The following is a 15,674-nucleotide window of genomic DNA, read 5'->3' as shown; positions in this document are numbered from 1 at the left end:
CTTAGCTTCACAAGCACCACTTTGACAGAGTTGTCCACAGTGCTCAGTTCAGTACCAGGCTGTATGGAGCAATAGACGTTGCCACATAGCCCAGCTGTGCAGTGGGCCACACTCTCTGAGGGACTGTGTGAGATAGCACCACGACACAATCATGTCAATGCACTTCTGAAAATGTGTCTGGCATTAAGAGGCATGACTCTACACAGTTATTTGCTAATCTGTCAAAATTAGTGGTTTTCAAACTGAGCTCTGTGGAGCCCAGAGGCTCCTGGGAGCAGATAAGCTGGAGTGGAGTTAGAAAGGGGAGGGGGCTTGGTGTACAAAATTTTAGGCTTTCTGCACCCCTTTTAACCGGACAGCTCTGTGTCATGGTCATTAGGAAAGCCAGATGGGTCAATCGGTGGCTAGATCGCTGCTGATCATTTCAACTCCCTGAGCCTGTGTTTCCTTTTATTCAGTGAGGGGGGCCTGCCCATTAGCTCAGTTGTTTAAGTGGGCTGCTTAAGCAAAGCAGTTAGGCTCAGGATACTTTGGCTTGCTCCCCAGATCCTCATGCCTTACCAGACCTGCCCTTGAGGCATCCTGAGCCAGCCCCCCCCCCCAAAGAAAGAAAGAAAGAAAGAAAGAAAGAAAGAAAGAAAGAAAGAAAGAAAGAAAGAAAATCCATCCTTTTATGCAGTGAGGTTTGAAGGGTGTCCAGCTCCTAGGGCTATATATGTGTGTTAGCTAGTATAATGTGCCTAGCACAGTGCTAATATGTGATACATCCTGAAGAGACCACCAGCAGGATAATCTTTATTGTTCTCCATGAGGCTTTTGGGTCTTGAAAACTAAAAGTTTGCTCAGGAAAATATTTGAAGCCATGGATCAAAGGCAACCTTGTCTGTAAAGTTAGTAGGCACCTGTTACAGATTCTGGCACTAGGTTTTGGCTTACCTGCTCTTTGGGGTACCTGTGAGCTGAGCTTCCTACCCATTTAATGGGTAATAGATTTGCAGGGGAGCACCTTTGGAGAGATGCAGAGACTAAGCTGAGTCTGAAGAGCACCTGGGGAAAGTGGTCTCCCTGGTCCCAGTGTGGGGTATGTGGGGCCAAGGACATAGGTGCTGGTAGGCTGTGGGCCTGGTCGGTTGAAGATGATGAGCTGCCGCTGTCTACTGGGCTCTCAGATGGGGCCCTGGCAAAGGCTGCTGAAGGCCACAGTGGGCATGGGGCTGGGGTTGGGGCTGGGATGGGATGAGCTCCACACCTAGGCCCTCTTAGGCAGGGCCGAGATATCAGAGGGCAGGGACGCCTCGCACACAGGGCTCCTTGCTGTCACAGCAGTTTTCCAGTGGGCACAGCTGAACAATGTCCTGCATCCTGCAGCACAGGACAGAGCCCAGGTGGCTTTGTAGAGGGACCTGGGGGGCTAAGGAACACTGAAGGCTGGCTGTGGCTTGGCCGTCTCTGTAGCTCAGCCTCTTTTCCCTTGCAGTTGGAAGGTGAGAGTAACTCAGCAGGCCTGGCCCAGGCTTTCAGGAGCCCGGTTTGTCATGTGTCATTCATGAAGGAGCAAAAAAGGCAGCAGTGGGGGCAGACAGGTTCAGTCATGTTTTCCTCAAATCAAGAATATGTATTTGGCTGGGTATGGTGGCTCAGGTGTGTAATCCCAGCACTTGGAAGGCTGGGGCGGGGGGATCGCCCCAAGTTTGAAGCTAGTCTGGACTACACAGTGAGTTCAAGGCCAGCTTGAACTGCACAGTGAAACCCTTTTTTTTTTTTTTTTTTAAAGTGTGGGTTTAAGTCCAGGCCTCACCATTCATTCCCTCCCTTCAAGAACCCTGGTCCTGGATTCTGTCGCCTGTATAAGGGAAGTGTAGCAGGTGCTGGCAAGAGCTGGCAAGCAAGTCCTATCAGGGAGATCTGGTGGAGCCAGCATAGCAAACAGGCTGAGCCCCAAAGGAAGGAAATCCATGTTCTTCCTACAACTTGGTCCTTTGAGACAAACTGCCATTCCAGCTAGAGCTTAACAGAGGTTGGTTCTGACGATAGAGGAAAGACTGAATGGCTGAAGTTACAGAGGTGACATCATTGTGCTTTATGGGCCTTGCAGGGCTCTTCAAGGCTAATGTTGACCACACTCAATTTCTACCACCCTCGCTAAGCTTTGAACTTCACTTCTATGTGTGATTCTGGAGTGGTGACCCTACTCTTGGTGAAAGCCCCTTTGTCAACCGAACATGAAAGCACTGTTCATCGTGGGATGATCGGTATCACCCTCCTTTGTGATGCAGGGAAACTGAGTCCTTCTCTCTCCAAGCAGTGGCACCTCTAGGGCCTTGGCTTCTCCAAGGAGATGCCCACTGCTTCCACCCCTCACTGCACTCACTGCCCCTGTTGGTGTCCCATCCATGCCGTTGTGACCTCTTTCCCCATGTCCCATCCTGTCACTGTGCGTCCAAATCCGATGCAGTCTCTGCTCTGTGTTCCCTCTTCGTGTCCAGCCTGGAACCTCCTGGCCCCTGTGCGGCTCCTCGGGTTTCTGCTGACAGCTGAGCCATGTGGACCTGTCCCCTTCTCCACACACTGTGCCTGGCCTGGCTCCAGCCAGGGAAGGAAGCCTGCATGAGAGAGGAGAGGAGTAGAGAGAGGAGAAGAGTGGAGAGAGGAGAGGAGGGAAAGGAGAGCAGAGGAGAGCAGAGGAGGGGAGAGTGGCATTTGCAGTTTGCTGGCTGTGAAGTCACACCGTCCAGCCCAGCTGGGAAGCTGCCATTCTGTGAGCACATTAGCATGGAAGTGCTGCCCAGGGAGCTGCCCCTTCACATCTGTGGAGGCCCTGGTTGGAAGCTAAGGGTTAGGTCCTGCCGCACAGAGGATCTTGGAGTTAGAAAGCCCAGAATTAAACCTGCAACCCTCAGGGAATATTCAGTGACCCTAATGGCACAAGACTACCTTAGAGGCATCTCAAGTCTTTCTTTCACCCTGGCCTCTCAGAACAAAGGGCAGCATCACACGTAGGGTGAGTCTGTAAGGGGCACCAGACCAGATCCCCAGCAAAAGACAGAACCCTGACTCAGGGCCTGCATCCTCTGCCCCGCTAGGGCGGTTCTGAGCAGACCTGGCAGCGCACTGTCCTTTGCTGGGCCATCAACCTTCACCTGAATTCAAGTCTTTAAGACTTCTGGCTCTGAGGGTGAGGGCAGGAGAAAGCGATCTGCATTTGGACCTACCCCTGGCTCCACAGCCAATGCTAGAGACATCACAAATCCCTCCAATGCTGGGATCTGCTGCTGGCTGGTCGTGAGACTCAGGCTCTAGACTCAGCTTCACTTCCTGCAGCAACTCAGCGTCTCTCACAGCATAAAGGAGCTTCTCAGAGAGTTGCTGGGAAGTTGTGAGTGCAAGCAGCATTTCCAGGCCTCTGTGTGTGGCCCTGATATCCCCAGTGTCACCTGGAGAAATTGTTGAGAGTGGAGGTGGCCAGATCCCACTAAGACCTTGTTATCAAGTTCCTCAGAGGGGATCTGTTACTGTGTGCTTTTGACAGGTTTCCTGAGTTTAGGCATGTAGCTCGATAGTAGAGTGTTTGCCCATCATGCACAAGGCCCTGCATTCTATCCCCCACCCTGCAAAGTAATAAAAACCCAACAAATATACAGTGTCTCTAGTGATAGTAGTAGTGACTCCCTATGTGGGAGTGGGTCCCAACTCTTAGGAAAGTTGCTTGGGAAGCATAGCGGTTCCACTGGTCTGACCTTCAGGCTTGAGAACCTTTTGTCCTTCAAGAGCACTGGATTCTGGAGGCCTTAGGCCACTGGCATCCAAGAGCCATTCTGATGTCTCTCAGAATGAGGTACAGGGGGCAGCCCTGGCCCAAGGGAGGGCTGGCCTTGAGCTTGGCCCCTAGATCATTAGACCCAGGCAGCTGCTGTGCACACAGACCCAGAACTTCAGGCTGAGAGGCTGGGCCCCACCAGGCCTGATGTGGCTGGTGGCCCTGACTCCTTATTCTGAGGCCAGGCCAGCTAAGGACCACAGAGGATGACCCTGAGGCCCATCCTCCTTCCAAACCTGCCCTGTTGTTTCTCTGCTCCTTGCCGTTTTCATGCTGTGTCTTTTCCTGTCCCATCTCTTCTCCTTGTTTTTCCAGAAAAGAAAGTCCAGTTCCAGCGTTCAGTTAATGGTGAGTGTCTGCCGTCTCCTGCACGCCGGTAAATGCTGGGCCTCGGCCCCTTGCTCCCTTGCTCCTGCCTCCCTCCTGCAGGCTGCACTGGAACCCAGGGCGGGGAGAGGGTGCTCAGGGCGTGCGTGGTACGTGTGCCTCGTGTGACAATATGTGTGTTGTGTGTGTGTGTGTTGTTTGCGTGTTTCTGTTGACACCTCCCTCCACGGCTCAGGTCAGCAGGCCGACGGCAGAACTGAGAGCTCCTGGGGTACAAAGGTGGATCTGAACCCAAGCCCATGTCACCCTGGCTTCTTGCTTCTCCTGCCCCTCTGCTCTAGAACTCATCTCGGGTCTTGATTTCTACCAGTCGTAGCCAGGGTGGGGCTTAGTTTGGATAAAGCTACAGCTGCTAGGAGGCTGCCATGAGCTTGCACAGGCTACGTAGGCAGAGGAGCCACCAGCCTTGCCTCTGTCGGGGGCACCACATGAGCAACGGTGGCCCATGTCCCTCTTCTTCTGGTTCCATGGCTGTCTCACGCAGTTGTGTGGTTTTTCTCCCCTCTGGAAAGCCCACCCTCTCTCACACTGGGCGTCCCTCTCTCTGTCTTCCTCTCCTGCCAGTATGTGTATTCCTTCCCCATTCTGTGGCTGCCATGTTGTCTCTCTGCTCCTCTACACCCCTCCCTGCCCCCTCGAGCAGAAAGGACACAGGATCCCCCTCTCAGTTCTTCCAGAAAGGCCAGGGATCTCCTTGCAGGCATCCCTTCAACCTGGCCCCCACCACCTGCTCAGTGGGTCCTCTCCTCCTCAGGCTGGAAGGTCTGCAGGGTTGCAGGAAGCTCCTGGACAGCAGAGCCATGAGGTGCCCAGAGGTCGCAGCAGCACCAGGCAGCCAGGCGGCCATGCTCTGTCCCTCTGGGCAGGCAGGCCTCACCACCATCCTTCTTCTCTTTGGCAGGAATCTTCGGAGAGCACCAACACCACCATTGAGGACGAAGACACCAAAGGTAGGGAAGGGCCTTGCCTTTGGCGTCTGGGCCCCAGACTTGCTGGTGCCTGCTGGCACACCCTGCACCGGGAGCCCATGCCAGCCAGCTTCCTGCTTCTGGGAAGAGCCTTGCTTGGCTCCTAAAAGCTGGGTACACTGTGGGGCATAGCGTCCCCATGTGTGGCCTGGCGTACACATCATTTTTCCTTATTTAGGGTCATAGGTTTACTTTAATGTGTATTAGACAAAAACTTTAACATATTGTATAATGGTGTAAATTTTCACTTTGGAATAAGGGTTTTGGAGTTTGTTTTCTAGTGAGTTGATTTTTAAAACATGAAGTGATAATAATAAAGGAAGGGACAACAAAAATCTGGAAAGCCCAGTTGGAGGCAGGACTGCCCAGCGCCAACCAGAAATGCAGGGCAAATGTAGCTAGCAGCTCAGAGGCCTCAAAAGCTGCAAGAAGACTTGAGGAGCAAAGGTATCTGCGAGGCGCTACAAGACAAGAAATCGAGTAGCACGCAGGGCTGTGCCCTATGAACACCCCCAAGACCTGGGCTTCTCCGTACTTTGTCCGGACCTGCGTACCAGAGCTTCATGGCAGCCCTGTGAGGTGGACAGCATGATAAGCACAGTTGTCTGGCCAAGGAAGCAGGCTGGAGGCCTTGGAGCACCTGGCCCACAAGAGACAGGTTGGGAGTTAGACCCCGCCAGAGCTTGGCTGACCACCATCACCCTGGGGGTCTTCCTGTGTAGAGAGCATTTGGAAGGTCGGGCAGAGTGCTTCCTTCTGTGCACTTGGGACACCAGATCTGTGACGCATTGGCAGTGTCCCTCTGCTCCACTGTGCCTGACTCTTCTTGTGTGCCAGGACAGGATGGCCAGGCAGCTCAGGGGTTGGTACATTCAGGCATGTACCAGGGACCTCTGGGGAGTCTTTGGAATATGGAAAGGGAGCACAGCATGGCAGCTGTGGCATTTTTCAGGAGCTTAGGTGTTTTGCCTTGAAAAGAATGCAGTGATAGTCATTACTGTGACTCAGGCTGTCGGCAGCTTTGCACACCACGCACCACAGTTGCCTCCTGACCCTGGAAGAGTTTTCCAGAGCCTGAAGATGAGCTTGCCTCTGTGTATCCTTCTGGGCGTCCCTAGCTGGGGGCCTTTCTATCACCACTGCCTGGCATCAGAGACAATCTTTCTAACATGCAGCAGGATCTCCAGTAAGGGTCCGCATTGTGGGCTCCCCAAATCTGGTTCTCCAGTCACAGTCCCAGCTTTGCTCCTGGGCATTCCAATTCCATAAACCTGCGGTGGACACGACTTTCCTACCACAGTCCCCCGTGTGAGGCTCTCTGCCTCAATGGGAGGAGACAGGCTTTGCGATTCCGAGGCAACAGGGTGTGGTCTCAGGCTCTTGACCTCAGAGCAGACAGGAGTCATGGAGGTGACCTGCTCTGCACTACTCCACTGGAGTACATTTGCTGGACGGTCTTAGGCAGCTTCTCAACCTCTCTGAGCCTTATAACAGTAAGGAGGTGAGGATGATTGTACCAGCCTTGGCAATACCATGCAGATGAAATGAGAAGCTGCACATAACATACATGCACAGTTTAGCATGTGATAGCAATATAAAAATATCTTAATTTCTTTTTTTTTCCTTTTCCAACTGGAGTTCATAGTTGAATGTCTACAAACTGGCTTCTTAAGAAGCTATACAACATATCTTGGAATATCCATTTTACTGAAAGATTATTTAAGACAAATATTTGTACATTACGCAGAGTGCCATTTGGAATGGAACACATACTGCGTGTGACTGTGAATGCGGAGCAAGAGCCAGCAGACATTTCTCCCCAGCTGCAGCTCTGGGCTACACTCTTGGGGCCTACCACCATTCAGGTGGACCAGGGTGGGACAATTTAGTGTGAAGTTTTGTTCACTTCTGCCCCTCTTACAGAGGAGATGCTGTGGCCCAAGGGGAGGAAAGGCATGTACAGAACTAGGAGCCACCCCCTGCCTCAGTGTCCCCATGACAAAACCCCCCAGAGACCCTGCTTGCAGGAAGAGAACCTCTCCTAGTGTGTGGAGGAGAGAAGAACCCTTGTCCCTTAGGAGGCTCCCAGGCCCACAGCAAGCTCCAGGGGACAAGAACATCTTCTGGCGTTAACTTGTTAAGCGATTTTACTAAGCAAGCATGGCAGCTGGTGGAGTGGACTCCGGACTCTGACCTGACATTAATGTTAATTAGGTATGTCAGCCTCCGGGGAACAGATGCCCCCAGCGGAGAGGAAGGGACATGAATATTTCAGAGCCCAGGCTTCTTGCCCTAGGGGCCTTCTCCCCATTTCCCTGCCTCCTCCTGAACAGCTCTCACCAAAATTAATTTTGTCTCCAACCCTCACGGCTGCCTCAGAATCTGGGCAGACATTCTGGGAAATTTGAGGCATAGTGGTCTCATTGTGTTGGTCTCAGAGTGCTGTGAGACCATCTTAAGAGAGCAACCGGCCCTCTCTGGGCCTCAGTAGGGAAGCATGCCTGCACTGTTCGGGTGAATTCCTCGCAGAGGGGAAACGCCAGAGCTGCTGCTAGCTGAACCCCTGGACAGCACCAGGGGTGCTGAAGGTGTGATTTTTTTTTTTTTTTTTTTTTTTTTTTCTGGCTCCGAATGCCTTCAGAGCAGCTTTGACTGGTTTGAGTTCTGGGGATTAAACCACGGCAACCTGAGCCTGACTGCTTTGTTGAAACAGCCACTTAAAGAACTGAGCTAAGGGGCAGGCCCCCTGAAGGTGTGGAAATGGCCCAGTACCAGAGCGAACTTCAGGTCTGAGAAGTTCAGGTGCCCAGGCCTTTTGCTCTTCTGCTCCAGAGAACAAAGCCAGGGGACTCTGCCTGCTAGGCCCCAAGGGCTGACACAGGTGTGCAGTGGCTGGAGGGCGAGGCACACAGCATGCTGCCTGCGTGGACGTCCAGCATCCAAGATTGAAGAGAGCACAGAGTGCCACTCTACACCTCTTATTCTACACTGTCCAGGCCACACCTGAGACATGCTTCACACTCACAGAAGTGTCCAGACAGCTTGAAGAGTAGGTGGCCAGCTGGAGGCGGGACTAGGAGACCACAGCCTGGAGGCTCCAAGCCCTACACTGTTGGGGGCGATGCTCACATTAGGGACCCAGAAGGCAAAAAGAAGACCAGGACCCTAATCTGGGGCTTTGGGGGCACTGATTTCACCCAGAAGGAAGGTGCTCCACATGATGAGAGCTGCATCCCAACGCAGTGGGCTGCCTGGCAGAGTGCCATCCCTAAGGCTGCAGTGGGGGCTGAGCCCCGCACGTCAGGCTCCTGGGAAACAGTCTTGCCATGGCTAGAGACTCAGGCTGTGCTTGGGATGAGCTTCCAACTCGAGATTTCCAGATGGTAAAAATGGCAGCTCTTATAGAGAGCAAGAACTGTTCTGAATGCTGACTAGAGGCCTCACAATTTACTAGAATGAGTTGACATTAGGGGTTTGGAACAGCAGCTAGCTCCCAGTGGGGACTGCGTATGTGCTAGCTGTTTCTACCAACATAGCCTCACCTCACCTCAATAGGGTGGGCACTATTAGTATCCTTGTCATAATGTAGGGACACTGAGGCTTGGGGCAGTCTCTTACCCAAGGGCATACAGTGGTGGCAGAGCAATAATCCAAACCCTAGGAGTCTGGCTTCAGAATATAAACCCTTAGTCTCTTTGTTGGACCCCCTGTGTTATCTTAAGAAGCCACCCATGGGAAATAGGACTGTGCACAGTGGCTCATGATATGACAAGCTGGAAGGCCTTAAAGTCTATGCAGAGAAGGTCAGGGTGGTGGCACAGGTCCCAAGCATGTTGTCACCTCTGCTTCAGTGTGGGGGAGACCAGCCTGAAGCAGCAGCGCCTAGCAGAACCAGGCTTTCTAATCTTCAATGACAGGTGGCCAGGTTCTGGGGGTTCTGGGGGTTCTGGGGCAACCACATCACTTGGGCGAATCCAGGAGCAGGGCAAAGGCAGCAGCTCCAAACTCTGGGTCAGAGCCACCTGCCGCTCCTTCATCTCCTCCATCTCTGTACTGAGAGCTGACCCTGTCCCTACCAAGGAGAGTTCCCAGGAGTAGGACAGCCCTGGCACGATGTGGGGACACTTGAAGTCTAAAGAGGGACTTATTCCTGGCCTCGGTGATTCTAACTGGAGTCAAGAGAAAAGAATTAGCTGTTCACTAGGGACCAGAATTAAAGGACAGTTGCTCTGTCTACCCATAGAACACCAGGAGGACCTTGTATGCCTGGGTATAGGGAGTAGAGTGGGCTTTGGAGCGGCAGACTCTGCTTGAGGTCAAAGTTTTGCCAGAGCCTGGCATTCAGCCTTCCACTTTCTCATGACATGGGCGTGAAGCTGAGACCTTGAGGTTGAGCACACTGCACAGGACCAGGTGCCTGCTCACCTCTCAGTCGGCATCAGAGGCCTGAGGGGCCAGGTCTGTTCTAGGTTCCAGGGAGGCCGTGGCCCAACCTCAGTGAGCACACACTGAGTATAGGACCAGATGTGCCTAGTGACCAAGCAACTGCCTGGCACCAGCATCATAACAGCAGGTGGGTCGGGGGGCCAGCGACCTGTGGGAAAGGCCCTGGGCTCTGAGTCAAACCCTGCCCCTGCTGGGCACCATGTCCTCAAGCAGGTCCCAAGCCCTCACTGGGCCTCAGTGTCTGAAGCAGTTTGGAAGAGGTAAAATTCCTGGTTTCCAGAGCTCTCCCAGCCCGGATGTTGTATGATTCTGCATCTCCTGGGCCAGAATGAGCTCCTGGTATGGTGAGAAAGGGCCTGGTGAGGCTGCAGCCAGGCTTGCTCTCTCTCCCAGCCCAGCTGGGAAGTTCTAAGGCCCGGCCTGGGTGCACAAACCTCAGCTTCCAGTGTCAGGGGAGGGGGGCAGGTCTCGAGGACTGAGGGACTGAGACCCGAGGAAGCTCCTGCTGTGAGCCAGGAGAGCTTCAGACTCTCACCACTGGGCTCTGACACCTCACATGCGACTTGGGGCCCCGCTGGCCTATTCGTGAGGAGCAGGCAAGGCTGCCCCTGTGTGGGAGCTGCAGGAAATGCACAGTGCCTGCCATGGGCACCTACTGAGTGCCAGGCTTTGTGACAAAGGTTTTGGGCAGTTACCTTATTCCACCCTGCAACAGCACTCAGGAGGACACCAGTGTCTTCATTGGACAGACCAGCATTTGCTGGCCACACAGCTTGGAAGGACATGGGCTGGAATTTAGACAAAGATTTTCCTGGGCTTGTTCTGTCACATGTTCGGCACAGACAAATGACAGGTGGCAACATCCCAACTCTACAGATGGGAAGCCCAAGGCTCAGAACTTCACACATCTAATGAGAAAATGGATGCCTCACCCTCTCTCAAGACCAGTTGTTTCGTGTTTCAGGAGCAGACAGGGCAGAACAACTGGAATCCATTGATCCTAGAAAGTTCTAGACAGCTCAGTGCCTGAATTTTACAGGTACCCAAAATTGAGCAGAAAGCTCACCCAGACACAAGGGGTGAGTAGACTCCAAGACTCTCCTTCACAGCCTCTGGTCCGGCCACGGCATAGTGCTGGTTCACACCATCAGTGCTGATGTAACAGGGCACTGTTCGCATTCACATGGTCATGCTAAGTGGAAGTGATACATACTTTGGCTTCAAGAGCAGGGTTCAAACCAACCCTAGAGTGAGAATGTCCACCACGCTTTTTGGAGGTGAGACCACCAGCTGAAATCTGCCTTCACCCTCCGTAGTTATGGCAATTTCACCCTTCTGGGCCTTAGTTTCTTCTCTGAAATGGGGCTTATGGGATTTACCTCCCAGGGGAAATACAAGGATAAAGGGGATAGTCCTCACAAGGTCTCAGGTCCCAGCGTAGGGCTGTGTGGCACACAAGGACTTAGGAGACAGGTTGGTGCTTCCTTACTACCATTATTATGACTTCTGTCCCCTCCTGCCTTACAGTGCGGAAACAGGAAATTATAAAAGTGACAGAACAGCTGATTGAAGCCATAAGCAATGGAGATTTTGAATCCTACACGTGAGTCGGCTGGGCTCATTCTGCATGTCTGCCTGGGTTGCAGTTCAAGGGTGCCAGGGGCTGACTCTGGGGGTCCTTCTTGCTCCTCCTGGCTGACCCCACTCCCCAGCGCTGCATGCTGCCAATGAGCCTGAGTGCCAGCGTTGGCTGTGTTCTGACACAATGCTTCCGAAGAACCTGCCCGCTCACAATGCCCCTGCCCGCTTCAGCCTCCTCCCCTCCTGCTCTGCCTCTTTGTGCACCATTCCCAGAAGAAATCCCAGCAAAATACCTCTGCTCCCCAAGGAAAGAGGGGTCTCCATCCCAGTATCCTCAGGCCTCTGAACAGACCTGGTCCTTGCCCTGCATCTCCTCACATCTGTGACCACAGCTGGGCAGGAGTGGGCAAAGCCCAAGAGGGTGGGCACTGCCAACCAGCTGGGGTGGGCACTAATTCCTTGAGCAGAACCATCATTCATCACAGTCTGAGGGAAGAAGACAGGAATGCACAAATGGCATAAAATGAAACAGATGGTCTGAGACTTCCCAGGCACACCTTTTGAGGGTCCGTGTGCGCACGGGCTGGGCTGGCGCGCCCCCTGGTGGCCATTCCTGCTTTCCTGGTCGGGGCAGAAGCAGCCCCTAGGCGGGCCTCCGGGAGAGCCCACATTCTGGGCTTAGGCCTTAGCATTTTGGTCAGTGCTGACAATGTCTGTGCCTAGTGACCTCCACATAGATTTTTTGGTGGAAAAAAGCCACTAACAAAGGGAGGTGACCCTTGGCCACTGGGTTAAGGGTGAAGGCAACCTGGCTTATCCTGCCTTCCTCTGTACCAGGAGACTCAGTGACCTTCCCAAAGGTGTGGCAGGCCAGGCACATTCTCACCATATGAAGCTGTCAGCATCAGTGAGTGACAAAGCTTCTCTCTGGACATCAAGGCACTTGGAAGGTGCCGTGTGAACCTGGGGCTGGCATGCACTAAACACACGTGTTTGCATGCACTTGTACATGTGTGTGCATTTGTCACTGTGTGCACAAGGACTATGCACAGGTGTGTGTGTGCATGGGTGTTGCCTGAAAGCACAGAATCAGGCTGTTGCAGTAGTCTTGCAGCCATCCCAAGTAAAACTGCTGGGATGTACCATGCCCATGGCTCTGGGCTCTGGAAAGGCCCAGCCAGAGAGTAAGGAAAAGCGGGTGGCTCCTGTGGACCCTAAGACACTTAGGGCATTCCTGAGGGTCCTGGGGGCCCTCTCCACCTCTGTGATGTCATCTCTTTTGGCATCTGCATTGTGCTCTAGGCTTTGACCCTTGTCTTAATGCCTGGGGCTGTGGTACCCCTGAGTCCAGGCTTCCATATCCCTACATAAGCCCCTCATTTTATTGAGCCTCAGTTTCCACATATGTACGGTGCATCCGGAGCACTAGTCTCTGAATTGTCTAGACCAAGAGACAGGAGCACTCAGACACGTCCCCAAGTGGGGCTTCTTCCAGGGGCTGCTCGGTCTCCACATCTCAACCTTGGAAAGTTCTGGAGCTAGGAGGGTCCTGAACAACCTAATTGGTCTAAGAAGATTCCTACCCTGGGCTTACTCTGCCTGCAGAATCTGAGCTCCTGAGTGGAAAAATGAGTTGTGTAGGGTCCCCCACAAGGGGTTTGTGCCACTCAGACAATGCTGAGCCTGCCATGTTCTCGTGGCTCCTCCAGTTCCACCCTGGACTGGGAGGTTCACCTGCTGGGGATGGAGGTATGTTCTGTGCTGGCTTCTTCATCACGGTGGTCACTGTTGTGCCACCAGAGATCCTGTAAATCTGGGTATGGGTAGATGATTCAGCCCTTCACTTGCATGACTGTCAGAGTCTCCAGAAGGCTGAGACCTGGCAGAGAGAACTCCCTGAAAACAGCTAGGCTGCTGGTGTTGGGGCCTCCTTGGTGGAGCATTATGCTCTTCCCATACCCCAGATAGCCCCTCCTCTAGTGCTGCTTTCCTTATCTTACTTGTGAGGAAACTGAGGCTCCTGGTCAGGACTGCTGCCAACCACAGTTCAAATTAATAAATCCCTTCCATCTACATACCTGACTCAGGTGAGCAGAGGTCACTTTTACAGGGAAGAATGGCACCTTTCCCCCTTTCCAGGCAGACAAATTAGAAAAAGTCCTCAGGATCCACTGACCAGAGCTGAGTAGCAGGGTGGTGAGCACAGGGGAGGCTGAGTTTTGCCTTCCTGAATCTTCCATGCACGCTCATTCGTGATGCTCTTGCTTCAAGATGCTAAGCCACTTGCTTGGGGTCTCATAATCAGCAAGTGGCAAGACCCGAACCTAGGTTTCCTGAATCTGGACTCACCAGTCAGTCAGAGAGGCCCCCTATCTCAACTTGCAAGTTGGCAAGCTCCATCCTATCCACCTTCCTCCTTGACGCTGTGAGGTGGGAGCAACTATTCCAACTTCGCAGCTCACCTGAAGGGCACTGTGAGAAGCTGCCCCAGCCCCCCTCTCCTCTGGCTTCCTTCCCCCTAGGAAGATGTGCGATCCTGGGATGACAGCCTTCGAACCCGAGGCCCTTGGGAACCTGGTGGAGGGCCTGGACTTCCATCGATTCTATTTTGAAAACCGTGAGCAATCCTTTCTTTCTGGGGTGCCTGTTATCTGCTCTCATTTCTGTGTCCTACCCAATGGGCACAGCAGGGTGATGGATAGGGCCCCAGGGGTAGCTCAGGAGCCAGCGAAGAGGAAGAGGCTGTATGGACAGGGTTGGTGCCCTCATGGTTGTCTCTCCTATACTTGGCCTTTCCATGGCCAGCTGTCCCTCCTGTGACTGAGGATGAGGTAGGGGCAGGGTATCCCAGAGACCAGGAGTATGTAGAACACTCCATGCCTGCCCTGGACTCTGGGGCACACCCCCACTTTGCAGAAAAAGGAGCCTTTCTGCTGGCGTACACCCCTAGTGCGGATCAGGTGCCCAGATGGCCCCCTGGGCAGCAGGTCACAAGCTGGCTTCTGGTTGTGCTGCTTGTGCTCCCTGTAGGTGGTAGTTTGGGAAAGTAGAGGACAGAGAGCTCACACTGCTGTGCCCTGACTGTTTGTCCAGGTCTCTATCTTGCGTGTCTGTCCTTCCCGGGCCTCTCGTTTGCAGGAGCTACAGCTTTGCAACCAGGCACTGTTGGTGGGCTGAGGCTTCTTTTTCTTTCTTTCTTTCTTTCTTTCTTTCTTTCTTTCTTTCTTTCTTTCTTTCTTTCTTTTTTTTTACCATGGCACTTTCTGCCTATGTCTGTGTTTCAGCTAGGCCATGGGTCAGATAGGAACCAGGCAAAGGACACACAGGTTAGAATCATGCCGTTCAGAGTGCTTACCCCTGGGGTGGCTAAGCGAAGTGATCGCAGGTGCATAGAGACACCACCTAGAGCCCGTTTGCACAGTGAGAAAGCTAGTCCAATCCAATTCTTTCAATGCTCTGGCCTTCCCAAAGGGAAGACTCAAATGGGTGCCCTGCTGTGGCCAACGCCTCTCTGATCGTCCCTGGTTTCTCTCTTCACTGAGGAGCAAGCATATCAGGGTGTGGTGCCACACACACGTTCTTCAAGGCAGAGGCAGGAAAGTCACAAGTTCAATCCAGCCTGGACATTTTAGTGATTTAACGAGACCCCATCTAAGACAGAAAGAAACAGGCTGGGAATGTAGCTTACCAAAAATGCCCTGGGTTCAACCCCCAGTACCATAAATTAGATGCATGTCCCAAGGTGTCTCACAGTCAAGAGCATGGGGCAAGGATTATGTAACTCTTGTTTTCACCGGCCTTATTAAAATTTCATTCTGTGCAACGGATTGCCCATTAACCATTGTGCTAGAAGTTCTTTTAATATATTTAATTTATTTATTTATTTATTTATTTATGTATTTAGTACAGGATCTCACTACACAGATCAGACTCCTAGTGATCCTTCCTGTTTTTCAGTCCCGAGTGCTGGGATTACAGGCACATGCCACCATGCCCACTCTCAGTCAACCGCTCAGCATGCCCTTGGGGCGGGGCTGGCAAGAAAGGCTGAGATCAAATCCCTGGCCCCTGCTTCTGCCTAAACAGGCATTTTAATCCACTGAGCTATCCGGCAAGCCCTAGAAGAGTTTTGTTTTTTTTTTTTTAAAGAAACAGTAATTTAAAATATTTTTATGAAATAAGTATAGGTTGCACTCACGTATGGTGACAGTAACAAGGGTGGTACTTCAGTGACTGAATAATCTTTGTCATTCAGAAGGAGAAACTGAGGCTCAGGGAGGGGTAGTGACTTGTCCAAAGAAATCCTGCTTGCCAACCAGCAGCACAACCTGGCCCTGAGTCACCCTCCCCCTGGGGGGGTGGCCCCTGCCTTTTGCATGCTGCCTGTCACATCCACACTCTAGCGACCTGTCTGGGTTGATGGCCTCCCCTGGCCTGCACCCTTTGGCTGAAGTTTTATAGAATACAGAAACTCC

At 52.7% G+C, this 15,674-nt stretch overlaps 1 protein-coding gene across 2 annotated transcripts in view; it reads left to right on the top strand.

Annotated features, from left to right (window-relative positions):
- Nucleotides 1-15,674, top strand: part of Camk2a (calcium/calmodulin dependent protein kinase II alpha) — a 65,466-nt gene that overhangs the window by 43,808 nt on the left and 5,984 nt on the right. Inside the window, exons 14-17 of one of the 2 annotated variants that reach the window (XM_004631299.2) lie at nucleotides 4,133-4,165; nucleotides 5,106-5,154; nucleotides 11,146-11,221; nucleotides 13,722-13,816. In XM_004631299.2, coding sequence (XP_004631356.1) covers nucleotides 4,133-4,165; nucleotides 5,106-5,154; nucleotides 11,146-11,221; nucleotides 13,722-13,816 — 253 coding nt within the window. The remainder of the gene's footprint in view (nucleotides 1-4,132; nucleotides 4,166-5,105; nucleotides 5,155-11,145; nucleotides 11,222-13,721; nucleotides 13,817-15,674) is intronic. The other variant, XM_004631300.2, reaches the window with a different exon arrangement.

The sequence above is a fragment of the Octodon degus genome, unplaced genomic scaffold (genome assembly GCF_000260255.1).
Source record: "Octodon degus isolate 3935 unplaced genomic scaffold, OctDeg1.0 scaffold00040, whole genome shotgun sequence".
In the NCBI taxonomy this organism is placed as follows: Eukaryota; Metazoa; Chordata; class Mammalia; order Rodentia; family Octodontidae; genus Octodon; species Octodon degus.
The sequence above is the reverse complement of the archived record's forward strand: the minus strand, read 5'-3'. Positions and strand labels throughout refer to the sequence as shown.